Genomic DNA, 23,274 nt, shown 5'->3' on the forward strand with positions numbered 1-23,274 from the left:
GATCAAAAACAGAACTGGCAGATGTCAATGCTTTGGACCTGATGTCTGCCAAGGTTGCAGCTGAAAATTCAGATGGAAGGTGGTGGAGGCAAGGAGTAGGGATGATTTGGGAGAGGATGGTGGAACTACTACAAACTAAAGCTGCTGAGGCAAAGCAAACCCAAGCAGAGAGTAGAAGAAAAGAGGGGACCAGGGAAAAGACATATATCAGCATATAAAATGTAACCCGCCATGAGAAAAGAAGGGAGGGGGAGTCTACAAAGAAGAGAGAGCACCAGCTTAAAAGCAAAGCAGGGAGTGAAGTGAATGAATCAGAAACTAAGCCTCATTCAGATCAAAGAAATCTTTAAAGGGGAGTAGGTGAATCTAGGAATACAGATAAACATGGCATAACAATAATAATCTGCCTCCTAGGACACTGAATTGACTCTGCCATATAGTGCACAATTCCTTTTTTTTTTTTTTTTTCACATATCATCAGACATGAAATAAATACACTGAGAAATAAGCGTCAAGAATCTCAAACTTTTCACGCCATTATGGGGTGGGGTCAAAAGATTCCAAAGCAACCAAAGCGAACAAGGCAAAGTCCTGTGAAAACGACCTCAGAGTTTGCCCCTCCATGGCTCAGAGCCCTCTGCCTCCCCCGCCCCGTGCAGTCCAGCAGCCTGTCTGTCAGTCTGTCCTTCCCCTTCCCTTGGCAGCGGACACTCACGCAGGTGCGCTGGCAGGCGGATCGAGTCTTCCTCCATCCTAAGCGCTCGAGGCACTGGAACATGAAGTGGAGTCGAGGAAGCGTAACTCGGCACCGGGCTCTCTGGAGGTGTATATGAAATTCGTTCCTGCTGTTAAAAATAAGGGCAGGAAGAGGCGAGGGGGTTAAAAAGGCAGTGAAAGCTTGGAATGGAGGTGTGAAACTACCCAGGGGTGTGGGAAGCCAAAGGGAGGTGGGGCATTCGGAACACCTGGTTCATAAGTTGTCCTTTAGATGCTTCACATTTGAGGTTTATAAAAAATGCAGGAAAGGTTGAATATTGATTGGGCTCTTTGGACTGAGGTCAACAGATGTGCACCCCTGTGGTTTGTTCAGGTAATGACGAGGGACACAGGTGAGCCAATGGGGAGAAAAAAGTCCAAGAGAATAGCAAAAAACCAACTCTCTCAAAAATTATTTTTCCAAGTCACATATCAATGTCACCAATGCATTAACACCACATTTCCTCTTCTCTGGCAATAACCCCAGCTTCTAATCAAAATATGATTCTATACTCAGATCCAGTAAGAGTATATTAAATAGGCGAAGTGGAAAGTAATGGCTAAAAAGACCTAGGTTTTGTTAATAAATCTATGAGCAAAGTTTTTCTATCATCTTTCTCTCACAAAACAATAACCATAACCAAAAATATCCAACATTTAATTTCTTCCTTCCTAAGAGAGAATGATCTGCAGAATTAGTAGGTGTCTCTCTGTTCCTTCATATCCCATCAGAATCTGTATTTCCTTTCCCTCTAAAATATTTCAGACATCTTCAAAGAATTGTTTGGACTAAGGAAAGCATTATTTAAATGAAGATGCTTAATGACAGTAGGAGGGGCTTCAGTAAAATCACCATTTGAATTCAAATGAGCAGTGTTTGCTAGATCAATTAAAAGAAACTGGATGGGGTGTGAAGGATTATTATTAGTTTGAAGTTAAAATATTGCAAATAATGGCAAGAAACCAACTAGTATATTCAGTGAGAACAGTAGTGCAATTTGCATCTCAGATCTACACACCAACTAGTTTGACTTGCAGTCACATACATAAACATAACTTCCGTTAGCTTCTGCGGTTTAACTGGGCAAAGTAGGACATACAAAGTCCAAAAATAAGTTGGGATGAAAAGACCAGTAAGATGCCATTATGAAAATTTTAAAAACCAGGAGCAAAAGAAAATCCTAGATTAAAGTAAAGTGAAGATGGTGTTTACTTTTTGAAAGGATAGTTCTTTCAACATTTTACATCTCTTCAAATGTGCAAAGGGAAGCAGGGGAGTCCCCTGACCCTACAACCAAATTAAAACTTCTGCTCATGGCCTGGAAAGTTTGGTGGTTGTGGCAGGAAATTTCAATTTTAAATGAATATATACATATTGTTGCAATTTCCAGATGGAATTGCTACACCTTCCCTAAGGCATCCACTAGCAGAAACTAGGGTGGGTGGAATATTTCTGTTTAAACATGCATCTTAAAGTTTCCTGGTGAATTTGTTAATTCAGGGCAGGTCCAAATATCCTAGATTTGATTTCTATGTCAATCAAGATGTCTTATGAAAGGTCACCCAGAGGCAAAACTGTCAACTTCACTTTTCTCGAACTTTACCAAATATCACACATAGTTTGAGCAACTCTAACTTAAGGAGGAGTTACACTTTTTGGTGTTTGTGTTAGGATAGTTTAAGAGGCAAAGATATATAATCACATGTATGGGAAACATTAAATTTGTTTAGGGATTTTGCTAGGTGAGATGTGCTTTTAAGCATTTCAAACATAATCTGTTTTTCTAGATTAATTTTTTTTTCGAAATTCTCCATTCTCCTCCACCCTCACATGATCCCCCAGTCTCATCATACATGTAGATGTTTGCCGTTAGCTTTATTCCCAGAACTAGCTTTCTGTTTTGTTATGGTTTTTGCAGAAGCGAAACAGTTGGTGAAGAAAATACTGTGCAACCAAAGGGTCTCCAAAGGGCATGGCATGAGTGCAAGAAATAGAGAGGATGGTATTTCATAATACAATTATTTTTCCCTTAAAGCAAGGAAAAACAAGGTCCTCTAGCTTGTCTATGAAAACCAGGCCAGCTCATCCCTGCCTCCTCAACTCCATCAAGGACAAGCTGGAGAAGCCCAGCCCTCAAAATTACTTCTACTTTATTTCTTGGGAAATCTGCCTCCCGCCTACTGATAGGAATCCAGGGAGGCTTCACCTCTGCAGAGTGTTAGGTGCTGGCTTGCGTCATTGTATTTGTGCCTTCATTTCCCTGAAGTTTCTTAGGAAGAGTTTTTACTTCTACATGGTTCCCTCACCTCACAGCTACACTGACATAGCACACTTGAGCACCTGCCTGGATGTTATGTCATCCTCTCCCATACCCATCCAAGAAATTGTAAGAGACAACTGAACTATTTTATAATGAAACCTACAGAAGGCAGGCCAGACCTGAACTCCACTCATTCCTGAGGATAGCTTCCACTATGGTGAAAGTCAGGATTGCAACCTGCAAGCTGAGAGCAGGAAGCTCTTTTTAAAAGGTTCAAGGAAGAGATCTGTCAGTCACTGAAGAGAGTTTATCTTGACCAAGTGGAGGAAAGCAAAATGTGCTTCTAGAACCTCAAGCAATCTGTCAGCAGCCAACACAACCTACTGGAACCCTGGGTTCAGCAGACAAAAGAGCCCGAGGGGGCCCCAGGAAGGATGTTGCCCAGTGCACAGGCTTTTTTCTGAGAAGAGAACACACAGCTGGGAATCCCATACTGTAGAGTTAACTCCTTTTGTCTCTCTTTGTGACTCTCTAGTGGTCCTCATTTTTTACTTGATTACTATAACCATGTACTTATCTTCTATAATGGCACATCAGCACACTACCAGCAATTAGAAAAATCATACAAATACCACCTGCTCAGATGGAGACAGCTAGACAGAGGAACTCAGGGAGACTAACAGCCAATGTTCCAAAGAAAGGGAACTCTATTCTCACAACTGCTTCTGGTCTGATCCCAACAAAAGAGGGGGCTAGGTAGAGTTGACAGCACACTCATCTCTAAAGCAAACTATCAGTCAGATGAAAACCAGAGGTGCTTTATTTTAACATGGGATGGGGGAGAAGGGAGTAAGGATTTTCCCAGGAGAATTATAAACACAGCTCTAATTAAATTAAAATGCTGCAGACAGTGATATTAATGCATTTGAGTGTTGTAGGGGCATAAACTGCAGGTGTAGGTCAATGATGTGACTAAAGATGCAGTCATGTGGTTATGTTATTGTTTAGATGCTGAAAAACATAAGTAAAACAGGCTGCTCTCAAATTTGTAAACCCAATCTAAACCAACTGGCTGAACAGAAGCAAACGCACTGCAATTTCTGAGGGTAATTACAATACCTATAGGGACAGTGGCAAGGAGAGGTAGAGAACAGCTCAAAACTCAGAAAAGAAAAAATAAAGGTGAAAATAATTTTAAGCAAAGGGTACAGAATGGTACCAAATTCAAATGGTACCAAATTCAAAATGACTTACATTTCTCTCCTCCTTTCCTTCTCCAAACCATGAAGGCCAATGATAGGTACCCATCTAATTATGCTTCTTTTCATATTAAATACCTAGCAACCTGTGAACCTGTAACTCCCATGTAAACCACCATGTTTACCACCGCTTCTTTTCTGGGGGGTACCTGGGATTGAACTCAGGGGCACTCTCCCACTGAACCACATCCCCAGCCCTATTTTGTATTTTATTTAGAGACAGGTTCTCACTGAGTTGCTTAGCACCTCACTTTTACTCAGGCTGGCTTTGAACTCATGATCCTCCTGCCTCAGCCTCCAGAGCTGCTGGGATGACAGGCATGTGCCACCACACCTGGCAAGGCTTACCACTTTTGTGCTCAGCAGGGGAATGGCATCCCCACCACAGACTGCACATTATGGAAGGGCCAAACAGAAAAAAATATTATCACCAAAATAGTCCTTCCTTTTCAAAATTATTCAGTATAGAACTTCTGCATGTCTTTGGGATCCCCCTAGGGCATTTATGGACTTGTTCCTGTACAATTGACCCTTTAGGTTGAAGGATTGGGAAACTTGGGAGTTTATTGTTAATTAAATACTGATTCTCTGGAAATAAAGCATTTTGGCAATTGAGACAAACAGAAATAAAGTTGATGTACTTTCACTAAGATGTTTTGCAGGTCATTGCAAAGATTCCTAAACTGAAGAGCCGAGATGTCCAGATTTAGGAAACTTTTCTAGAAATTGCCCCATCCCCATTATAAATGCCCAGATTATTCCCCCATGCTGGTTCTTGAAGTCTGTGTAGGCAGTCCTGAGGAGGAGGAGTGTCACAGAGCTATGATAAAATGCCAGAGGAGCCCTGGCCATGCTGCTGCACTTTGGTGTCCCATCACTGCAATGACAAGCTGCAACCCAGACAAGATGGGAAACAGCAGGCAGCAAAGAGAGTGCTTGCACTGGCCCTCTCTACCCGGGAGGGGAGGCTGACTTTCCCACCAGCAGGTTTTCTAAGGAAAGCTGCTTGCAAAGCTGAGGCTTGTACTCTCATCAGCCTGTATAGACTGAACAGAAGAAATCTCTCCTATGGGAGGCTATTTATTGAGATTTACTAAATTAATGTCTGGACACACAATTTCTCAAGTACACTCTTCTGGCTGGAGAATGATCCAAGGTGGTGGTGCTGGCTTTCATTAAACAGGTTTTCGTTAAGTGAGCCTTTATTAACAAGCTAGATCTACTCATTACCAAAACACTGAATAAACAGAAATTTGCCTGCACCGTTTTCTAGGTTTTTGGCATCATGGATGCAAACAGACATGAGAACCTAAACGAATGTGCTCCTGAGAGTCCAGGTCTTTCACTGGAAAAAGAAATTCATTGAATATTTTGTCTACCCCAAAAATTCAGTGAGAGAAAGAACTTGAGAAAAGATGCAAATATGGCCACAGATGATCAATTTTTGGTTTCTCCCCAGAAAGGAACAGTATACCCTAAGATCTGGGGTGAGGAAAAATACTCCAGGTATTCAAACAAAAGTTCTGAAGTAGAAGACCAGATTCAGAAGTAAAGTTGTGATGATTTCTTCCCACCCCAGGAAGGTTCTAGAAGATGCCTAAACCAGGGGTCCAATTTCACTTTCTTCCTGGTGTCCAGGGCCCCTCTTGAGAGAAATATCTTTCGGGAGACTGTCATTAATTTTTTTCAAACAAAATGTTTTTTTAGGATGCTTGCAGGATGTATATCAGTACTTCCAGCAGGGAGAAAATGGGAGGGCCCTGTTGAAATTGCAGTGGTTGGGAAACACATTCCTGGTCTCTGGAGCTTCCTCCCTGGGCTACCCAGATGGCCCTCAGGGAGAGGGAGCACCTGACAAACCACACTCAACACTAGGCCAGGGCTCTTCCTTCCAGCCTGGTTTCACCAGTGCCCTTTTTCTGTAAGTTTATGAAAATGTTTCAGGACCTTACATTTGTGGATTCTTGTTTAAAGCTGAAATAAACAAGGCAAGGAGTCCCTTGTCTCCTCTTTTGGACCAGGGACATCCTAAAATCAGAAGACAGTGAATTGCATCTGCCAAACAGCACAATCAAGTCAAAGCATCTTAGGTTTTCCTTTTATCCAGATTTGTTATCCATGCACAGTGAGGTTTAGAAAAGAAAAAGAACATTAGCAACAGGCCCTGCAATCAAGCCTTACTGTAAAAGGTCATTGAGACTTCTTCCTCCCTATGATTAAGAAATACTTCAACATTCATTTTGTATTCATGATAAGCCCAGGCCTGTACTAGGCATTGCAAGTTACAGAACTATAAGTCCTAAGGATTTCCATGATGGCCCCAAAATTTAAAATTCTGTGCAGGGGCTGGTGATGTAGCTCAGTGACAAAGCGCTTGTCTGATATCCAAGGCCCTGGGTTTGATCCCTCGCACTACAAATAAATAAATAATTATAAAAATTCCCCAGGCTTGGTGGCACACACTGGTAATCCCAGCGACTCGAGAGGCTGAGGCAGGAGGATCAAGAGCTCAAAGCCAGCCTCAGCAAAAGCGAGGTGCTAAACAATTCAGTGAGACCCTATCTCTAAATAAACTATAAAATAGGGCTGGGGATGTGGCTCAGTATATATGAGTCCGATCCCTGGTCCCCAAAAAAACATCCAGTGTCATTTTACCAGTAAATATGTATGAGCACTCATATATACATACTTATACCTCTCAGACTACATCCTAATCTTCGTTGGAAAGCATAGACATCGCAACAACCAGAAAAGGGAGTTTAGCATTAAGGGAAGATGAGGTCTGTGCTTCCTGTGGAGCCCTTAGGGGCCTCACAAAAAAAAAAAAAAAAAAAAAAAAAGGAGGCAAAGAAGGCATCCTTGTCTCTACTCCACAGTAGGGAACCTGACCTGAAGATCACAGGGCTTAAGCAACCTGTTCCAGTCACCAGCTCATCACCGGGCTGGTATTTGGGTACAGATAGTCTTATTCCACTCCTCTGAACTGTTTTTAATAAAGAGGAGCAATGGCATGTAAGTCATGCTGGCCAGTCAACAATGGCTTCCCAGCTCATGGGGAATTCCAAGAGATAAGTTCAAGCTTGTAAGAACTGTAGCAACCTTGGAATATTTCATGGCTGTGAATCTGTTCACACTCCTCTTGAAATTCCACTGGGGCCCCTGAGGGTCACTCAGCAGAGCTGCCTAAACCAGGGTGTCTACTTTATTCAGCTTGTTGCTTATCTCACAAAGAGAACAGATGGAGGGTGTAAATGCATTTAGCTAAAGGAAGGGGACTAACTATGATGAATGGGAAAGTTGTCTTTACCTCTGAACAGGAGAGCATCAGAATTCATCCCGGGATGTGTATTTACTGCAGGACACAATCAATAGGGCCACTAGGACATTTAAAGATCACTTGTGTAAATGATAACTTTACCTTGGACTGAAATCTCATCTTGGGTATTAACAACAAGAAACCATTTCCCTTACTCAACTCTTGCCATTTATCTAAGGGCAGCAAATCTAAATGTACAGGTGAGATAAATAGAAGCACTGAGAAGGAGAAGACCCTGTCAACATTTATTTGGTGTCTATAGTAGGCAGATCTGTGTGCCAAGAAGTCATGGAGTCCACCTCTAGAATTTGCAATGGTGTCCACAGTCTAAGCAAAGCTCCATCAACAGCCTGAAGATGCACATTCCCAAATGAAAGATGAATGAAGGCATTGATGATATACCTGGCTTGTGGGGCAGAAAGACTAAAGGGTCTGCAGAGATGCCTTTAAATATTGGAAGGGCAGGTAAAAGTAAAAGTTGAGGCTTATTTATTGTTTTAGTCAGCTTTCTGTTACTATAATAAATTCCCGAGAAATCAATTTATAAAGAGAAAAGGTTTATTTTGGCTCACAGTTTTGGAGGCTCCAGTTCAGAATCAATGGGCCTTTTGCTTTGGGCAGCACAGCATGGTAGAAGCACATGATAGAGTAAAGCCACTCACTCAGCTCATGGTTGGGAAGCAAAAGAGAAAAAGAGGAAGGGACTAGGGTTCCACTTTCCCCTTTGAGAGCATACCCACAATGACCCAAAGACCTCCCACCAGGCCCCACCTCTTAAAGTTTCCACCACCTTTCAATGGCATCACTCCAGGGACCAAGCTTTAAAACACATGGGCCTGCACAATTCACAATAGCAAGACTGTGGAACCAACCTAGATGCCCTTCAATAGACGAGTGGATTAAAAAAATGTGGCATTTATACACAATGGAGTATTACTCTTCACTAAAAACTGACAAAATCATGGCATTTGCAGGGAAATGGATGGCATTAGAGCAGATTATGCTAAGTGAAGCTAGCCAATCCCTAAAAAACAAATGCCAAATGTCTTCTTTGATATAAGGAGAGTAACTAAGAACAGAGCAGAGAGGAAGAGCATGAGAAGAAGATTAACATTAAACAGGGATGAGAGGTGGGAGGGAAAGGGAGAGAGAAGGGAAATTGCATGGAAATGGAAGGAGACCCTCAGGGTTATACAAAATTACATACAAGAGGAAGTGAGGGGAAAGGGGAAAAAGGGGGGGGAGAAATGAATTACAGTACATGGGGTAGAGAGAGAAGAGGGGAGGGGAGGGGAGGGGAGATAGTAGAGGATAGGAAAGGCAGCAGAATACAACAGACACTAGTATGGCAATATGTAAATCAATGGAAGTGTAACTCATGTGATACAGCAATCTGTATACAGGGTAAAAATGGGAGTTCATAACCCACTTGAATCAAAGTGTGAAATATGATATATCAAGAGCTATGTAATGTTTTGAACAACCAACAATAAAAATTAAAAAAAATATATATTGATAACCTACCCCCCCAAAAAAAATAAATAAATAAAACACATGGGCCTTTATCCAAACCACAGCGCCTGTATACCCAAAGAGAGCAGAGCCAGCCTCAGATGGGTGTACCAGAAGAAAAGCCTAACAGCTGAAGCCTCCAAAGGCCAACTAAAGTCCCCCAGAGCCATCTGAAGTGGAGAGGAGAAGGTTACTCTAAAGGGCTTTCCACACAGGGAAGGAGCTCAGGCAGGCTCTTTAGAAATCCAAGATGCGGCTTCTGTACAACCTTCTACCCACTGGTGAGGCAAAGCTTATTAATGACAGTGTGGGTGGGGCAAGCCCAAATGTAACATGAACACCAGGCCCCCTTCTCTACCAGTGAGTTCCCAAGTCCCCTCCATGTCCTAGAGTTCCATCAAATATAATCTGGAAAAGCACTAGTTTCTAGAACTGGGATTACCAAAGCAAAAAACTCAAACAGATTTCTTATTGCCCCAACTTTAAAACATTTTCATTAAGATCCTTTCCACTCCTGAGGTGCCATGAGGTTTTTTTCCCTCTGTCTGAATTTCTCAGACATTTCTGACATGAATAGTAAGCAGAATCTAAAGCTGTGATTCCTTTTAATGCCAGGTTGTGGTTTCCAGGGAGTACTGTGGAGCTGGCCCAGCTCTAAGGATGCACGGATGGTTAGCTCATTTGGCTGGAACCCAGCGCTGAGGCACAAGCAAGCAAGGTTACAAGCTTCAGACCTGCATGGGAAAATTAAATTCCCTCCATTCCACAACCTTAGAAGACACCCCTCATCCCTGCCATGATGTAGACGGCGGCTTTTGCTCAAAGCATGGTTCATTTGAGCTCCGCAGAGCACATCACCACTCCCGAGAACGCCAGGCCAGTGCTATCCACGGTGGGTCACAGCTTCACTTCAGGACAAGGTGGTGTGGCTTCATTTACACCAAACCATCATGTGTACCTCTGGAAAAATCAACGTTTGCTGTTGGATCTACCTAGAAATGTCCCTAGGTTTTTGATCTGCCTTTTAAAAGAGGGTCACTGAATCCTTTCTTTCCAACTGTTTCCAGCAGCAGAAGGAACAGGTACTTAAATTAGCAGCGGTTTGTATCCCTGGCAAAACAAAGTGGCCAAGTGCAGCTCCTTATTAGCTGTTTTCTCCTCCATTAATGCTATTCCCTTTAATGGTTTGGCTATTACGATTAGCCAATCTGCGTTGTCCCTGCCTGGGGCTAACAAGTAATGAACTGAGAGAGTTGCCATTTACTTGCATCAAGGGCGCCATTAGAGAAAGCTTCTCAATTTCTCCCCACAAATGAGAGAGACCTTCCAGGCATGTCCCACTGCCACAGGACTGCTCCTGTACATCACTGTGATGTCCTTGGAGGCAGGAGCTGCCCCTGGGACTCCTGGGACTGAAAACCTGAGCAGAGAGGAGGTCGAAGGTCAGGCTCCTACAGACCAGGATGGCCTCCAGGGTTGCTTTTAATTCCTCCCTCCCTTCACCTGCTTTATCTGGCCTGGTAAGTCCCTCACCTCCTCCAATAGCTTTCTTCTTTAGGTTATAGCATTACTCTGGGCTCTGCTCTTTTTTATTTCTTTCTATATCCTGGAAGTCTGGTAAAAGGAAGAGAGAGAAAGAGAGAAGCTATGGCTCAAACCCACAATCCCAGCGAGTTGGTAGAAAAAAGTTGAGGGCGGCAAGTCAGACCTCCTTTAAAAGGAAAAATTTTTGTGTGTGTGTGCTGTGATTTATCTTTTCAAAATGCTTATTGCTTAAGTGGACCACCCATGCCTAATTAGAAACTTTAGGTTTTAAAGACCAGACAGCAGAGCAAGGGGAAAAGGTTTGCATTCTAATTCAAATGTGGGTAATCCAGAGTGATGCGGAAAGATGCTGTGTGCTTTGTAGTGCTGGCCCAGGCTCTAGGCAGCCCCTGGGGAGCTGTTTTAATGAAACCCTGCAAGGCCCTCATGCCCCCACCCCCACCCACAGGGCAGAGAGCAGGAAGAAGGTGAGTAGCAACCATTACCATGGTCAAACTAAAGAGATGCCCTAGCTCTACACATATCAGATAACTCCTGGGTTACTTCGAACTGAGAAGTAAAAATAAATAGAAAAAGCCCTGCAGGGGCTGGGATTGAGGCTCAGCGGTAGAGCGCTCGCCTAGCTGGGGAGGAACCCGGTTCGATCCTCAGCACCACATAAAAATAAAGGCATTGTGTTGTGTCCATCTACACCTAAAAAGTAAACATTAAAAAAAAAAAAAAAGAAAAGAAAAAGCCCTGCAAACTATACCTAGAGAAACAAGCACAAATTCAATCAATAAGTGAGTCCACATCTAATGTTGCTATCTGAGGAACCGCAATAATGATGATACTCAGCCTCTTCTGTCACGCCATGTTATTCTAAAAATGAATAACATGTACCATATTTTAAATCAAAGGCTCTCCATAAACACAAGGCATGATTATGACAGGAATTTGAGAAGTCCCTCATGAAGCATTACTTTTAATGCTTGCTTTAAGAATTACACCTGTCTTAATGTTGTAAAATGGGAAATTAAATTAATTGAAAACAAGAGTGAAGACTGACAACGACCTTGCCATATAACTAAGAAACGAGGACAGAATTTATCTCCTCACTTCTTCCCAGGCTCTATGACCCTAAAAAGTAACATACAGGTCATCTTCTACACTGATCAGGAGTGCTGCACATCTGTTTTTAGATTTCCAGAAGTAATAACCATCTCACCAAGTCATTTCTACCTAGACATGTCCAAAAAACATCACAGACATTCCCTGATTCTTAGACGCAAGACTCTGGATCAGAAAAGGTCTCTTCCCCCTTCACTGTGGTCATGGTTAGAAAGACCTGGGAGTTTTGTTTTTTAGTTAACTAATAACGAAAACAAGTTTTGCTGACAAGCATTGCTATGAAAATTCCACTGGCATTAATATTCAAAAAAGTAAACCGAGAATGAGAATGCAATATACAAGAGCCTCTGTGTGTGTGTGTGTGTGTGTGTGTGTGTGTGTGTGTGTGTGTGTGACTGCAAGGGTGAGTAACAAACTATGAAGCAGCTTGACATAATAAGGAAACTTACATGCTGCACTCTCCTGGCCTTGTGGAGACTAATAGTTCATTTTACAAGTAAAAAAAAAAAATGCTTGAATTTCCACATACTTCAGGGACTCAGGATCAGATAACAATTTAGGAAACACATTTTAAATCAGGTATTCTGAACCTTGGCTGCACGTAAGACTTATTCCAAGAAACTAAAAAAATTAAAAAAAAAATCCCAGTATCCAAGTAAATCAGAGTGGGGTTGGGAGCCAGGCATTAATAATTGTTAAACTTACTAGGTATTCCAATATGTAGAGTCAAGGTTGAGAATCACTATCTTAAAACGAAACATTTAAAAAAAAAATAGAATAAATCAAGACATATGGTAAATGATTCTCTTTCACAATAGAGTTTAGAAACCTTATTAATCAATTTGCTAATTGTCCCTCCCTCCTGAATAAATTACCACTGTCCTGCCTTTAACCATAAAACAGCAATCAGTGTAATTCAGGAAGTTCCTGAATGGTGACTACCTGACCTACATAGGAACAACTGCTCCACGCAGGTGAGTGCAGGGGTTCCTATTCTCTCCCAATTGCCTCTGGAGTTCCTCTGTGGCCACCGCAGAAGGCTGCTCGGCCCCACTTTCTGGAGCTCAGCACAGAGCCCTGATCCTCAGCACTGGCTGCACTTCTGTGTGGCAGGAGGACAGGTTAATGGAGGTGAAGGGAGAGGAAATGAAACCCATCCCCCTCTGGCCTGCACTCCCTCCCAGAAGGGTCTGTGTCAGTCTTCATGTGCTCAGGCCCCAGGACCCCTTCTCCTATGGAAGAAAGGACCCACATCAAGTAGCTCTGGTGACTGGAAAGCCACTGTTTCCTGGTGAGGGGAATGATCGCCAAGGTGGCTGCTACAGAGATTACCTGTGCCATCTTAAAGTGGCCAGTGGGACACATCTTTTCCCCAAAGATACCTTTCTATGCTAATGGTTAGCACCCTCAATGCTCAACCCCGCCCCCCACCCCCAGCAGCTGACTTCTTAACTTAGAATCCTAAACTATTAGACCTTGAGTCTGCAAGGGCTCTTTGCCAAGCCTCCACATCCTCTCCACAAGTAGAAGTCAGGCCATAGAAACTAACACAAGACTGACTTGACAGAGGTAAAAAGTGAGGCTGAAGTGTTAAGAAAATCCTTGAAGAGGCCAGGCATGGTGGTGCATGCCGGTAATCCCAGCGACTCCGGAGACTGAGGCAGGAGGCTGGGGAGTTCAAAGCCAGCCTCAGCAACTTAATAAGGCCTTAAATAACTCAGCCAGACCCTGTCTCTAAATAAAATATATATTAACAAAGGTCTGGGGATGTGGCTCAGTGGTTAAGTGCCCCTGAGTTTAATCCCCAATACAAAAAAAAAAAAAAAAAAAACTTGAATAAACCACGTAACTTTCAGGATGGAGCTAACATCCTAGGTGTAGTAGGACACAATAACTTTATATTACTTATTTGTTTATTTTTTGTGGTGCTAGGAATGGAACCCTGTACCTCACACATGCTCAGCAAGTGCTCCACCACTGAGCCACAACCTCACTCCCAACATTTTTTAAAACTCTTGGTTCCTCATGATTAAGTCTGTACACAAATTGGCTTTAAAGGGTAAGGGTAGTTTACGTAAGAACCTAGGCAATTTATTTACTCTTTTCTTTCTTTCTTTCTTTCTTTCTTTCTTTCTTTCTTTTTTTAAGGAAAACCTTTGTAAGAAAAAAAAAGCCACTGGAAACTTTTCTTCTATAAAACAAAATTTTCAGCAGTTTCCAAGTATCCTGATTTTATCAGTAGTTTATCTCTTCTTTCTTGAAGCAAAATTCAGTTCTAAACTGAGAGGATTGTAGCATGAATATGGCTTTAACAACTGAAATTCACTTGGGTGTTAAAGCGAGTAGAGTGGGTTGTAATTCTCTCTGCATCTTCAGAAAGCAACTTGCAAACCAAGCTGTGACGGCAGGCTGTATCACACCAGTCACGCCTCACCAGGGGCTTCACCAACAGGCGTAACATGTAGCTGCCAGTGACTGGGATCTACAAAGAGAAAGATCTGCAAAGTTTAACAAAACGCTGAAGGAGGGACACTGAACATCACTCAGGGTTGAAACAGGAGCTGGAGAAGGGCTGGTATTTCCTTCAACATCATGGAATTCCCCTCTGGTTGGATTACTTTATATTCCTTGCACCAACAAATCAAACCCATGCTGACAGTCCCCAAGATTTCTGCCTGGACGAAAGGTAAAAGGATCAAATAGACACAGATGACAAAGCACTAATGTAGTTCTTTGTTCTCAGGAGAATCAGTGGTTTCTGAGTGCGTAAAAATGCACTTGAAAATCATTCTGATTAACAGAAGGCAGAGCTATCTTCTCAATTAACCTGCTCTTATTAAAACCTATTTTCCAACCCTCAATTCTCATAAACCCATCCACATAAAAAAGCATGTTAATAGAAGAGGAAAAATGATTCTCTAGCTTTTGCAGTCTAGCAACTTTCCCTAGAAAGTCTGGCTGCCCCTCCAGATAGTTCCACAGGCATTGTATAAACTAGCACTGTCCAATAGAAACAACGCAAGTCACGTGCAATCTAAAAATTTCTACTCATCACATTTAAAAAAAGGTAAAATTGATTTAAGTAATTCATTCCACTAAATACAATATAGTACAAATATTCTTTCAATATTAATCACTACATAAAACTACTGAGATCTTACCTTTTTTAAACCGTCTGAAAGTGAGCATCTAGTTGCATTACATCACATTTCCAACTGAACAATAGCTTTTCACTAGAAACATTTGACCCATAGTGATTTAATAAAATTTACGGTTGAAATAGCAAAATCACATATCTGATTTGAGTATGTTTTAAAATGAAATTTAATTAAAATTGCATAAAGAATTCGACTTCTTGGTAGCACTAACCATTTCCAGTACAAATGGTAACCCTATTGTACACCCCAGGCTAGATCCTACTGTAGCACCCTTCAAGGATGAGTGGGGGCTACAAGATGAAGCCCTGTCCCCATCCTTTCAGAAACATCCTAGACTGGATAGACAATGACTACGCATAATCCATGTTCCTCTTCTTCATTTCTCTTAACAATAGTCATTAGAGTTCTCTAAACCGGAAGCCACTTACAGAGAAGGATAAGGGAACAGGGGCACTTTCCACCTGCCCTCTGTACTCAGAGCCCAGGAGCCTTATGACACTGAACAGGAAGAATGCAACAGGAGGACCCTTGATGAGATACGCCCCCACCATACAACCAATCTCTAAGATTCACTTTACATTTATTCTTGCATTTAGTCTTTCACCAGTCCTAGTCATCATTATCAGTATAACTTTCCCCTCCTCTCAAGACTAAAAACAATACAAGTATGAGCCTGAACAAACACCCTTATTCACCCTTATTACTTCCTTCACAGATTCTTCCCTCTAAAACTAAAGGGGTGTGGACCCACCTGAGTCTCAGTTTCCATGGATCATCATCATGAAATTGAAACAACTATGCTGGTGGACTGATAAGATTTTGAGTAAATTAAATAAGGTCAAAACATGAAAAAGGGAAATGCAAACCCTGACCTATTATTCTTAAGCAACAGCTTCCATTTCTTTCAGACCTAGGTTCAAAGGCAAATGCCTCTCCCCTTCTCCACTCCTTCAGTCAAGTGCTTTAGAAACCTAATGTGCATTGTCTTACTGCATGATAACACTCTACCCTTTATGTACATTAAGTCCCTGTGGATTGAAGAATGGGTAGTATTGTTCTCAGTTCAGATTGGAAAAATCAATCTATCTAATTTTTAGAGACTGGCCTTGGATATGTCACTTTTAGATTATAAGGAAAACACAAAGGGAACAGAGGTCTATGACCCTGAGAATCCTGAAACCTAAACAAAAATCTTGCTTACGTTTGACCACTGTTAATAAAAACCCTCTAGTTCACAAAAGGTTCAGAAAACCTCTTACAGTTGACTGCAGGGTTTTAACTAGCATCCTGGCTCAGTGCTTTACACAGGTAGATCCCTTGCCATCTGGACTCAGCCTCAGGTGCCCCATTCAGGAGCCTGGCGTGTCCTGGGCCAAGTCTCTGCCCACGCCTGCCCAGCCTCAGCAGACCAGGCAAGTCTGGATCTAAGTGTGGTTTGGATCTAAGTCTTATTCTTCCCAATTCCTTGTTTACCTGTTGATGGTTCACAGGAGTTTGGATATTTGATATTTCCATTGGGGGTCAACCTCATCTTTATCTGCCTCTCGTACCCCCAAACAACACAGGAGCCCTAGGCTCCCCCACACACCCTGCAGGGTAGGTCATCATGTGAAGTAACTCAGCATGAGCGGGGCCTTGACTGTCTTGTTCAAGGCCATATCCCTTCACCTCTAGAACAGGACTCACAGTGGCCACTCATTGAGCATTTATGGAATGAAGGAGCCTCCTCATGTGATAGTTTCACTGAATTATATGAAAAAAAAAAAAAAGTTCACTCAAAAAATATTGACAACACAACCTCATCTTTTGTTCTGTGTTCTCACTTAGGATCACCTGAGTGACTTATTAACAAGATTTGAAGCTCAACCATCTACCAAAAAACCAGGAAGTACTACCAACCACCATCCTGTCCAGGGAAGGCAATTATCTGCCCTATTATTCAGTTCTTTAACTGGTCTTTAAGCCTTCTAAGCTGTTCCAAGTTTCTGAAACATCTTGCCTACTATGATCCCATCCCAATAAGTCTGCTGCCTCTCAAGATAGAAACTTCATAATGCATTTATACATATTCCAATAATGCCACTGTTCCTTAAAATGTACTTCAGAGGGCTGGAGTTGTAGCTCAGTGGTGGAGCACTTGCCTTGCAAGTATGAGTCACTGGGTTTGATCCTAGCACCACATAAAAACAAATAAAGGCATCAAGTCTATATACAATTTAAAAAAAAAATTAAAAAACTTTAGAAATACCTTTCTTAGAACTTTCATAACCAGTTAAAGAAAACTGTTTATTGCCATTTCTGACCAAAAACATGTTGTCAGACTTGACAACAAATGATGTCAGCTATTTCCAAAACTTAAATCCCACCTCAAGGATCAAAGTTGTTCATTATGCTAATGGTCTCTGTAATGTGTCTTTTCCAGTTAGACTAAAAAAGAGAGGACACTGATTATGATTGTGTTCACCTGAGCACAGTACCTGATACACTGCAGATAATCAATAATCATTTGGTAAACAAATGAACAAATGATCTGAAGACTTTTATAAAATATTTTTCTTTGATTCAACAAATATATGCCTGATACTGCTAGGTGCTGAGAATATGGAAATCAATAAGAAAAGAATAATCTATATTTTCTTTAAGGAACTTATTAATTAAAAAATATATTAAGGAGAAAGGAAAGGAAACTATCATCTATGGTCAACTTTTAAGTGATGAGAGGATATATTACTTCATTTAAACTTCCCAGGAATCAAATAAATATGACATTTTAATTTCCATTTTAAAGATCAAACACTTGGGATTTGGCAATGTTACATAACTTGCACAATGTTAAAAAGTGACAAGCCAGGTTTGTAACCTAGGGCCTAGGCAACAAAATCTTGGTCCTTTCTTTGACTATATGGAGCAATGGTTGTACAATTCAGTTAAATGGTCCTTTAAGGTGATGGGCTTTTGAAAAGCTGGAGGAGACGTCAGTTACACGGACATCTTCCTGCTTCTCGGTCCTACCCCATACCACTCAGAAACCCTTAGGTGACAAACTCTGACCTCATCACTGATAAAGTCTTAGAAGTACTCCAAAGACCAACTTCCACAGCTCTAATTTACATGGGCATCAAGAAGGCAAAGGCTTACTCAATCAGAGGTTCACGACCCCCTTTCTGTGTAAGGCTGAGGCGAAGGTTCATTTAACAGAAGCTGGTGTGTGCACGCTGGTGGATCCACAGATGTCTACAGAGGGGTGGGTGGATTAAGTAGCAGATTAACCCTGGCACAGGTGGAACTGGAAGGAAGAAGAAGGTTTAGAAACAGGAACTAGTGTTACTAAAATGGGCTACCTTTCCACGTTTGGGACATCCGCCATAAATTAACAAGACATTTCCCCCATTCTTAAGTAGAAGATGAAGGATGAAAACTTTTCAAGTTTCATTTCAGTGGTTTGGAAGCACCCAGGCTCATTTTAAATCTTGGCCCTGGCACTTGATGTCTTACTTTGACCTGGTCGTATCTGAGATGGCTCAGTGACTCTACCAGTGCCAGATTCAAGATACCACATACTTACAGAGTGGACTATGTAATTAAACAATGCAATGCTCATGTAAAACTATTATCTGTTGCGGAATTTAAGTTACTCTCAAGCTCCTCTGCAAATTATCTGTTTTTAATCAGGAGAAAAAAAATAGGATAAATGGGTAAATGGAAATCAAAAGGCCCGATTTCTATAAAGAAGCCGAACAGGAAAAGTGGTTGCTGCCAGGTTTAGGTATCCTGGTTTGGGTAGATATTCAAGGAGGAATAATTCAAGGCAACTTCTGTAACACCATTACCCATGCTCTACCCAAAGGGAGAATAGGCATTTGCTTCTTTTGATTAACATATTAGTGGCTACAGGTAAGACATCAAGTCATCTGCTGAGCAGAGGTTTCCCTGCTGTCTGATAGAACAATGAGTGCAGTATGCCATCTGTCAGCATCAGCTTCACCTGGATTGGCAAATCAACTCTTCAGCAGGTGGGGTAGGGTGCAGGGGGTGTGTGTAGAGAAGGTGTCTGCATTACTCTAATAATAAACACAGTTCATTGAAGTTCCTGGTTCTTTGTTAAGGATACCTCTTTTACAGTTGAGTCCATAACCATACAGGGGAAACATGGCTGACTGAGTTGTCAGGAGGAAAACCTGATGTAGTGATTCATAATCACCCACTCACTCTCCTTTACCTTTTCTATAAGCTTACACCTTTCCTATGACCTCTGAGGTTAAACAGAGAAGGATGATACAGTGAGAATCGAGGGGAAGAACTAAAGATTACAAAGAGGTAAAATAGTGTACTGAGCAACTTCTATGTGCCAGAGACTCAAGGAGTTCTTCCTTTCTGTTTTACAAAGGGAGAAACAGAGCCTTGGTGAGGTTACAGAATTTGCTTTCCAATGCCCTATAGAATTTGAAGCAAAGTATGTCCAATTCCAAAGCTATGGTATTTCTACCTTTTCTCCCCAAAATGAGAAGGAAGGAAGGATCTTTGGCCAAATGAAAGTGGCCCCATGGACTTAGGGAAGATGGCAGAAAATGTATTAAAAATGTTTGTCAAAGTTGTAGCATTTAACAAGATGATTACAAAGCAGGGATTAGGTGATCTGAACAATAGATGGTGTCCAATGGCAAAGTGTCCGAACAGCAAGGGTCATCCTAGGTCCTCTGGAGGCAGAAGGGGGAAGGGACGTTGGTGTCCAGCATGGCAGGTGGCAGCACCAGGGCAGCCCCAGCACCAAAAAGTAGGTTTCAAACCCCATGTATGCTGGTGGGAAAGGACTGGTGGAAGGTGACAGATGCAAAATATACCCTAAGTATGTTAAAGTTTATTCAAATGGAAGGAAAATGTCCTCTTCCTGCACAGAGCTGAAGGAAGGAGAGGGAGTCCATTTTCTTTTAACTTCTCCTGCTTTTTACTTCCTGCTTCTTTCCCCATGGTAAGTCTGGGCAGGAAGAGGTCTTCGAAATTGAGACCAGCATCCTCATTTTTCAGATGAAAAATCTGAGACCAACAGAAGTATCTGAGATCACACTTCTTGTTTCAGAAATCAGGTAGTTATCAGTTCCTCTTTTTGTTTTACACTGTACTAAAGAGAGAAGGGTAGGGGCTGGGGTTATAGCTCAGGTCCAACACTTGCACTGGGTTCGATCCTCAGCACCACATAAATAAATAATATATTTTTATATATTTTTTAAACATATTTTAAAAGAGAGAGAGAGAGAAGGGTAGATGAAGCACAAGATGCCAGAAATTTTACTTAGGGATACTCCTACTTATCTCAAATTTCCCTCATTCCCGGACCCTGTGCTTTGAGTCTTCTACCACTCAGCATTTAAGAGCTGCACCGAGCTATCCCCATGCTACTGTCTAGGTCAGTTCTACTGTAGCTGGCCAGGTTGAAAGTCAGAACTGAAGGGTGGAATATTGTCTTTTTATGCAGAGCTTCCTAAACCTTCTTGGGTGACCAGCCATCCTGGTTTGTCTGAAATTAGGGGAGGTCCTTGGGATGTGAGATTTTGGGTGTTAAAACCACAAAACTCTCAGGGAATATGAGACAACTTGGTCACCCTGTCTTCAGTAGGGCCGTGTTCTCAGCTGAGCTAATGAACCCAGACAGGTATCATGCATTTAGCTGTTAAAACACCAGTGCAATGGTAGTTAAGATTTCTGGTTTTTTTTTTTTTTTTTTCTTTCCTTTTTTTTCCGATTCAGAAAAGAAGCAGGATAAAGATTAATGACTATAAAGGGCTTTGAGCTCTTGGGGAGGAAGGTATTCTCAAAGTAGGAAGTGCTAAGTCCATAAAAGAAACAATATGAGAACGCAGTGGGGCTTTTTCATACCTAACAAGTATGACTAAACCTCTGAACACTTCCTGTTACGTCCCATGTTTTTCTGAAATTTGCTTTTCCTTATAGGCCAAGAAAGTAGAAGAAAAAAAAAATGCTCTCTCGCTTCTGTTAAGAATAACAGTGGGAAATTTCAAAATCTCCAAAGACTTCTAATCATTTAACAAACTCTTGCTTTTATGCAGAGTTATGGAGAAACAAACAACACTCATTTTTCTCCACAAGCCTCTTCAGTTCTTGTTACATGTAATTTTGGGCCAGCAGAGAAACATCTGATTAGAAAAGATAAACTTGCACTTAAGTAGTGCTCATGTGTCATCCCTCTACTTACATATTCAATCAAAAACGCTTCTCTATTAAGCACTGTGCTAAGTGCTGGCAATACAACGTTGACTGAGAAGAATATATTTTTATATTCTATATCACTGTTTCCTAAAGATCAAAACTGACTTGTTGGACTTATTTGTGACTCTATTTATTGCGGTGGAGAAAGAGCTGCCTGCCCCTAACAGAAAAGCCTACAAATCACCTGTCACTTGGGCTGGCAGCCCTTCTTCACAAAGCCAGCCTCACATTCTCCTTTTCTGGGACACCAAGACACTGGAGGCGCAAGGCCCTGACTAGGGCAGAAGGATGTGAAGCCAAAGAGGAGGTCCCCAGGGAGCGTGCCCCCGGCCCTATGGACAGAAACAGCCTATAGCACCCTGTACACGTCTGGGAAAGGCATTCTTGACCTTCTCTGGTATACTAGAGGCATTACAGGTATACTATTGAGTAATTTTCTGGGGAAAGGCAAATGGTAGCCCTTTGAGGAATCATAGGAAAGGCTTTATATCCTTCTGCTTCTTCTCTAAAGGCTTGCCTATTGTATCTTCCAAAGCAAAAGAGGAAAATCACTCCAGCTCACAAACCCACCCACTTCTACAGTGGGAAGAGCTACGGACACCATCATCTGCACCTGTAAGTGGAAGTCTCAAGGGCTGAGAGGAGTGGGGGTTGGGTTAGCAGAGCAGGGACAACTATCAGACGTCCACCCAGTGAAAGGGACACCTCACCAAGGAGCCCACAGTGGTTAAACTCAGCTCTTGCCTGGGCTGCAGTAGATGGAGAGTTCCAAGGCCTTGGAGACTTGCACCTTTGTGCACAATACAATAGGCTCCTTTGAGTGTGGCAATCCCAGACCAGAGCCTTATTGGACTTCCTCTGTTTGTCCAAGACTTGTCAAGCAGGTTATGCTGCTTTTCTGCTACTTTTCTTTCCAAACATCTCTAAAATGCTGAAATATCAGGACACAAGAAAGGGATAAGGTTTTCTCACTACAATCCCAAAGGCCTATGCCTGCTGTTACACTCTTAAATGAGGGGGTATATTTTTAAGGATTGTGAGGGAAGCATTATCAGAAGTAAGGTCAAAGTCGAATGCACTTTGTTTCTATCATTATTGCTGGCCTCTTTCCAGAGGGAATAAAATGCAAGCCCTGTGGTTGTATCAATAGTAATTTTCACTTGCACACTTTCCAGTAACACATAAACAGTCATGAACTTCTCTTTTTATTTTGTGGATCTAGAAAACATGGTAAAGAGAAATTAAATAATGTCTTCACAAATCAAAAAACCTAGTATAGAACCCAGGACAGCTGGTCTTCCTGCTTTAACCCACAAGTCCAGCATACCCTGGGAAAATGGTTATTCTTTCACTACAAAAGAGATGGCCTTCTACTTCAGACATGCAAGGTAAAAAAAATAAATAAAATAAAATTCTTAAAAGATATCAGTTATTTTGTAGAAAGAAGAATTCATGAAACAGTAACCCCTCAGCACATTTTTACCCCCAAGAGGTCAAGATTGCAAAGGGCACTATTGAGATTGTTTCAAGGTTAAGGAGGGAATCATCAAACAGCTGACAGTCACACCAAAGAGTGCTAGCAAACTGGCCACTCCTATCACCTCTCCTTTTGCATTCAAAGTGACCCAGGGAGCAACCATCTCAGATCCCAGGAGGCTCAATTCATCAAGTATGAGCACACACTTACTACACGGTGACCCAATCCCAACCCATTCCAAGATGGCTGCCTAACAGCTCTGCAGACCTTCGGACAGATTATGCAGAGAAAGATACAAAGCCTCTGTACAGGCTTCCATCTTAGTGCTCCCACCCACGGGAGTATACTCAGGAATACACCCAGAAGAAGAGAGAAAAATTCTGAAAGCATGGGCAAAGTTCAACCAACAGCTGCCCCTGTGAACTAGCGCACCTGGCCATTTGGCAACCATTCTTTTCTTTAGCAGATTTTACCTGCCTGAGCAGGAAACAGTGATAGGGCTAAAGCTAGTTCACATTGCCTGTCGTGGTTTCTCACAGTTGAGCAGAACCCAATTTAGAAAGAGAGCTTTAAACTGTGGCTTCAGTTCAATGTCATTCAGCCATCAAAAATGAGAGATAATGTATATTAAAGTGTTCTGTAAGCTATACAGCTC

The 23,274-nt window shown here is 41.9% G+C and overlaps 1 protein-coding gene across 3 annotated transcripts in view; it reads right to left on the reverse strand.

Moving 5' to 3' along the window:
• Window positions 1-23,274, reverse strand: part of Etv6 (ETS variant transcription factor 6) — a 224,431-nt gene that overhangs the window by 129,262 nt on the left and 71,895 nt on the right. For 2 of the 3 annotated variants that reach the window (XM_077798879.1, XM_026412110.2), the window contains exon 2: window positions 716-845. In XM_077798879.1, the coding sequence (XP_077655005.1) occupies window positions 716-752 (37 nt within the window). In that variant the 5' untranslated portion in view covers window positions 753-845. The remainder of the gene's footprint in view (window positions 1-715; window positions 846-23,274) is intronic. The other variant, XM_026412111.2, reaches the window with a different exon arrangement.

Source organism: Urocitellus parryii, chromosome 5 (assembly GCF_045843805.1).
Source record: "Urocitellus parryii isolate mUroPar1 chromosome 5, mUroPar1.hap1, whole genome shotgun sequence".
Taxonomy (NCBI): Eukaryota; Metazoa; Chordata; class Mammalia; order Rodentia; family Sciuridae; genus Urocitellus; species Urocitellus parryii.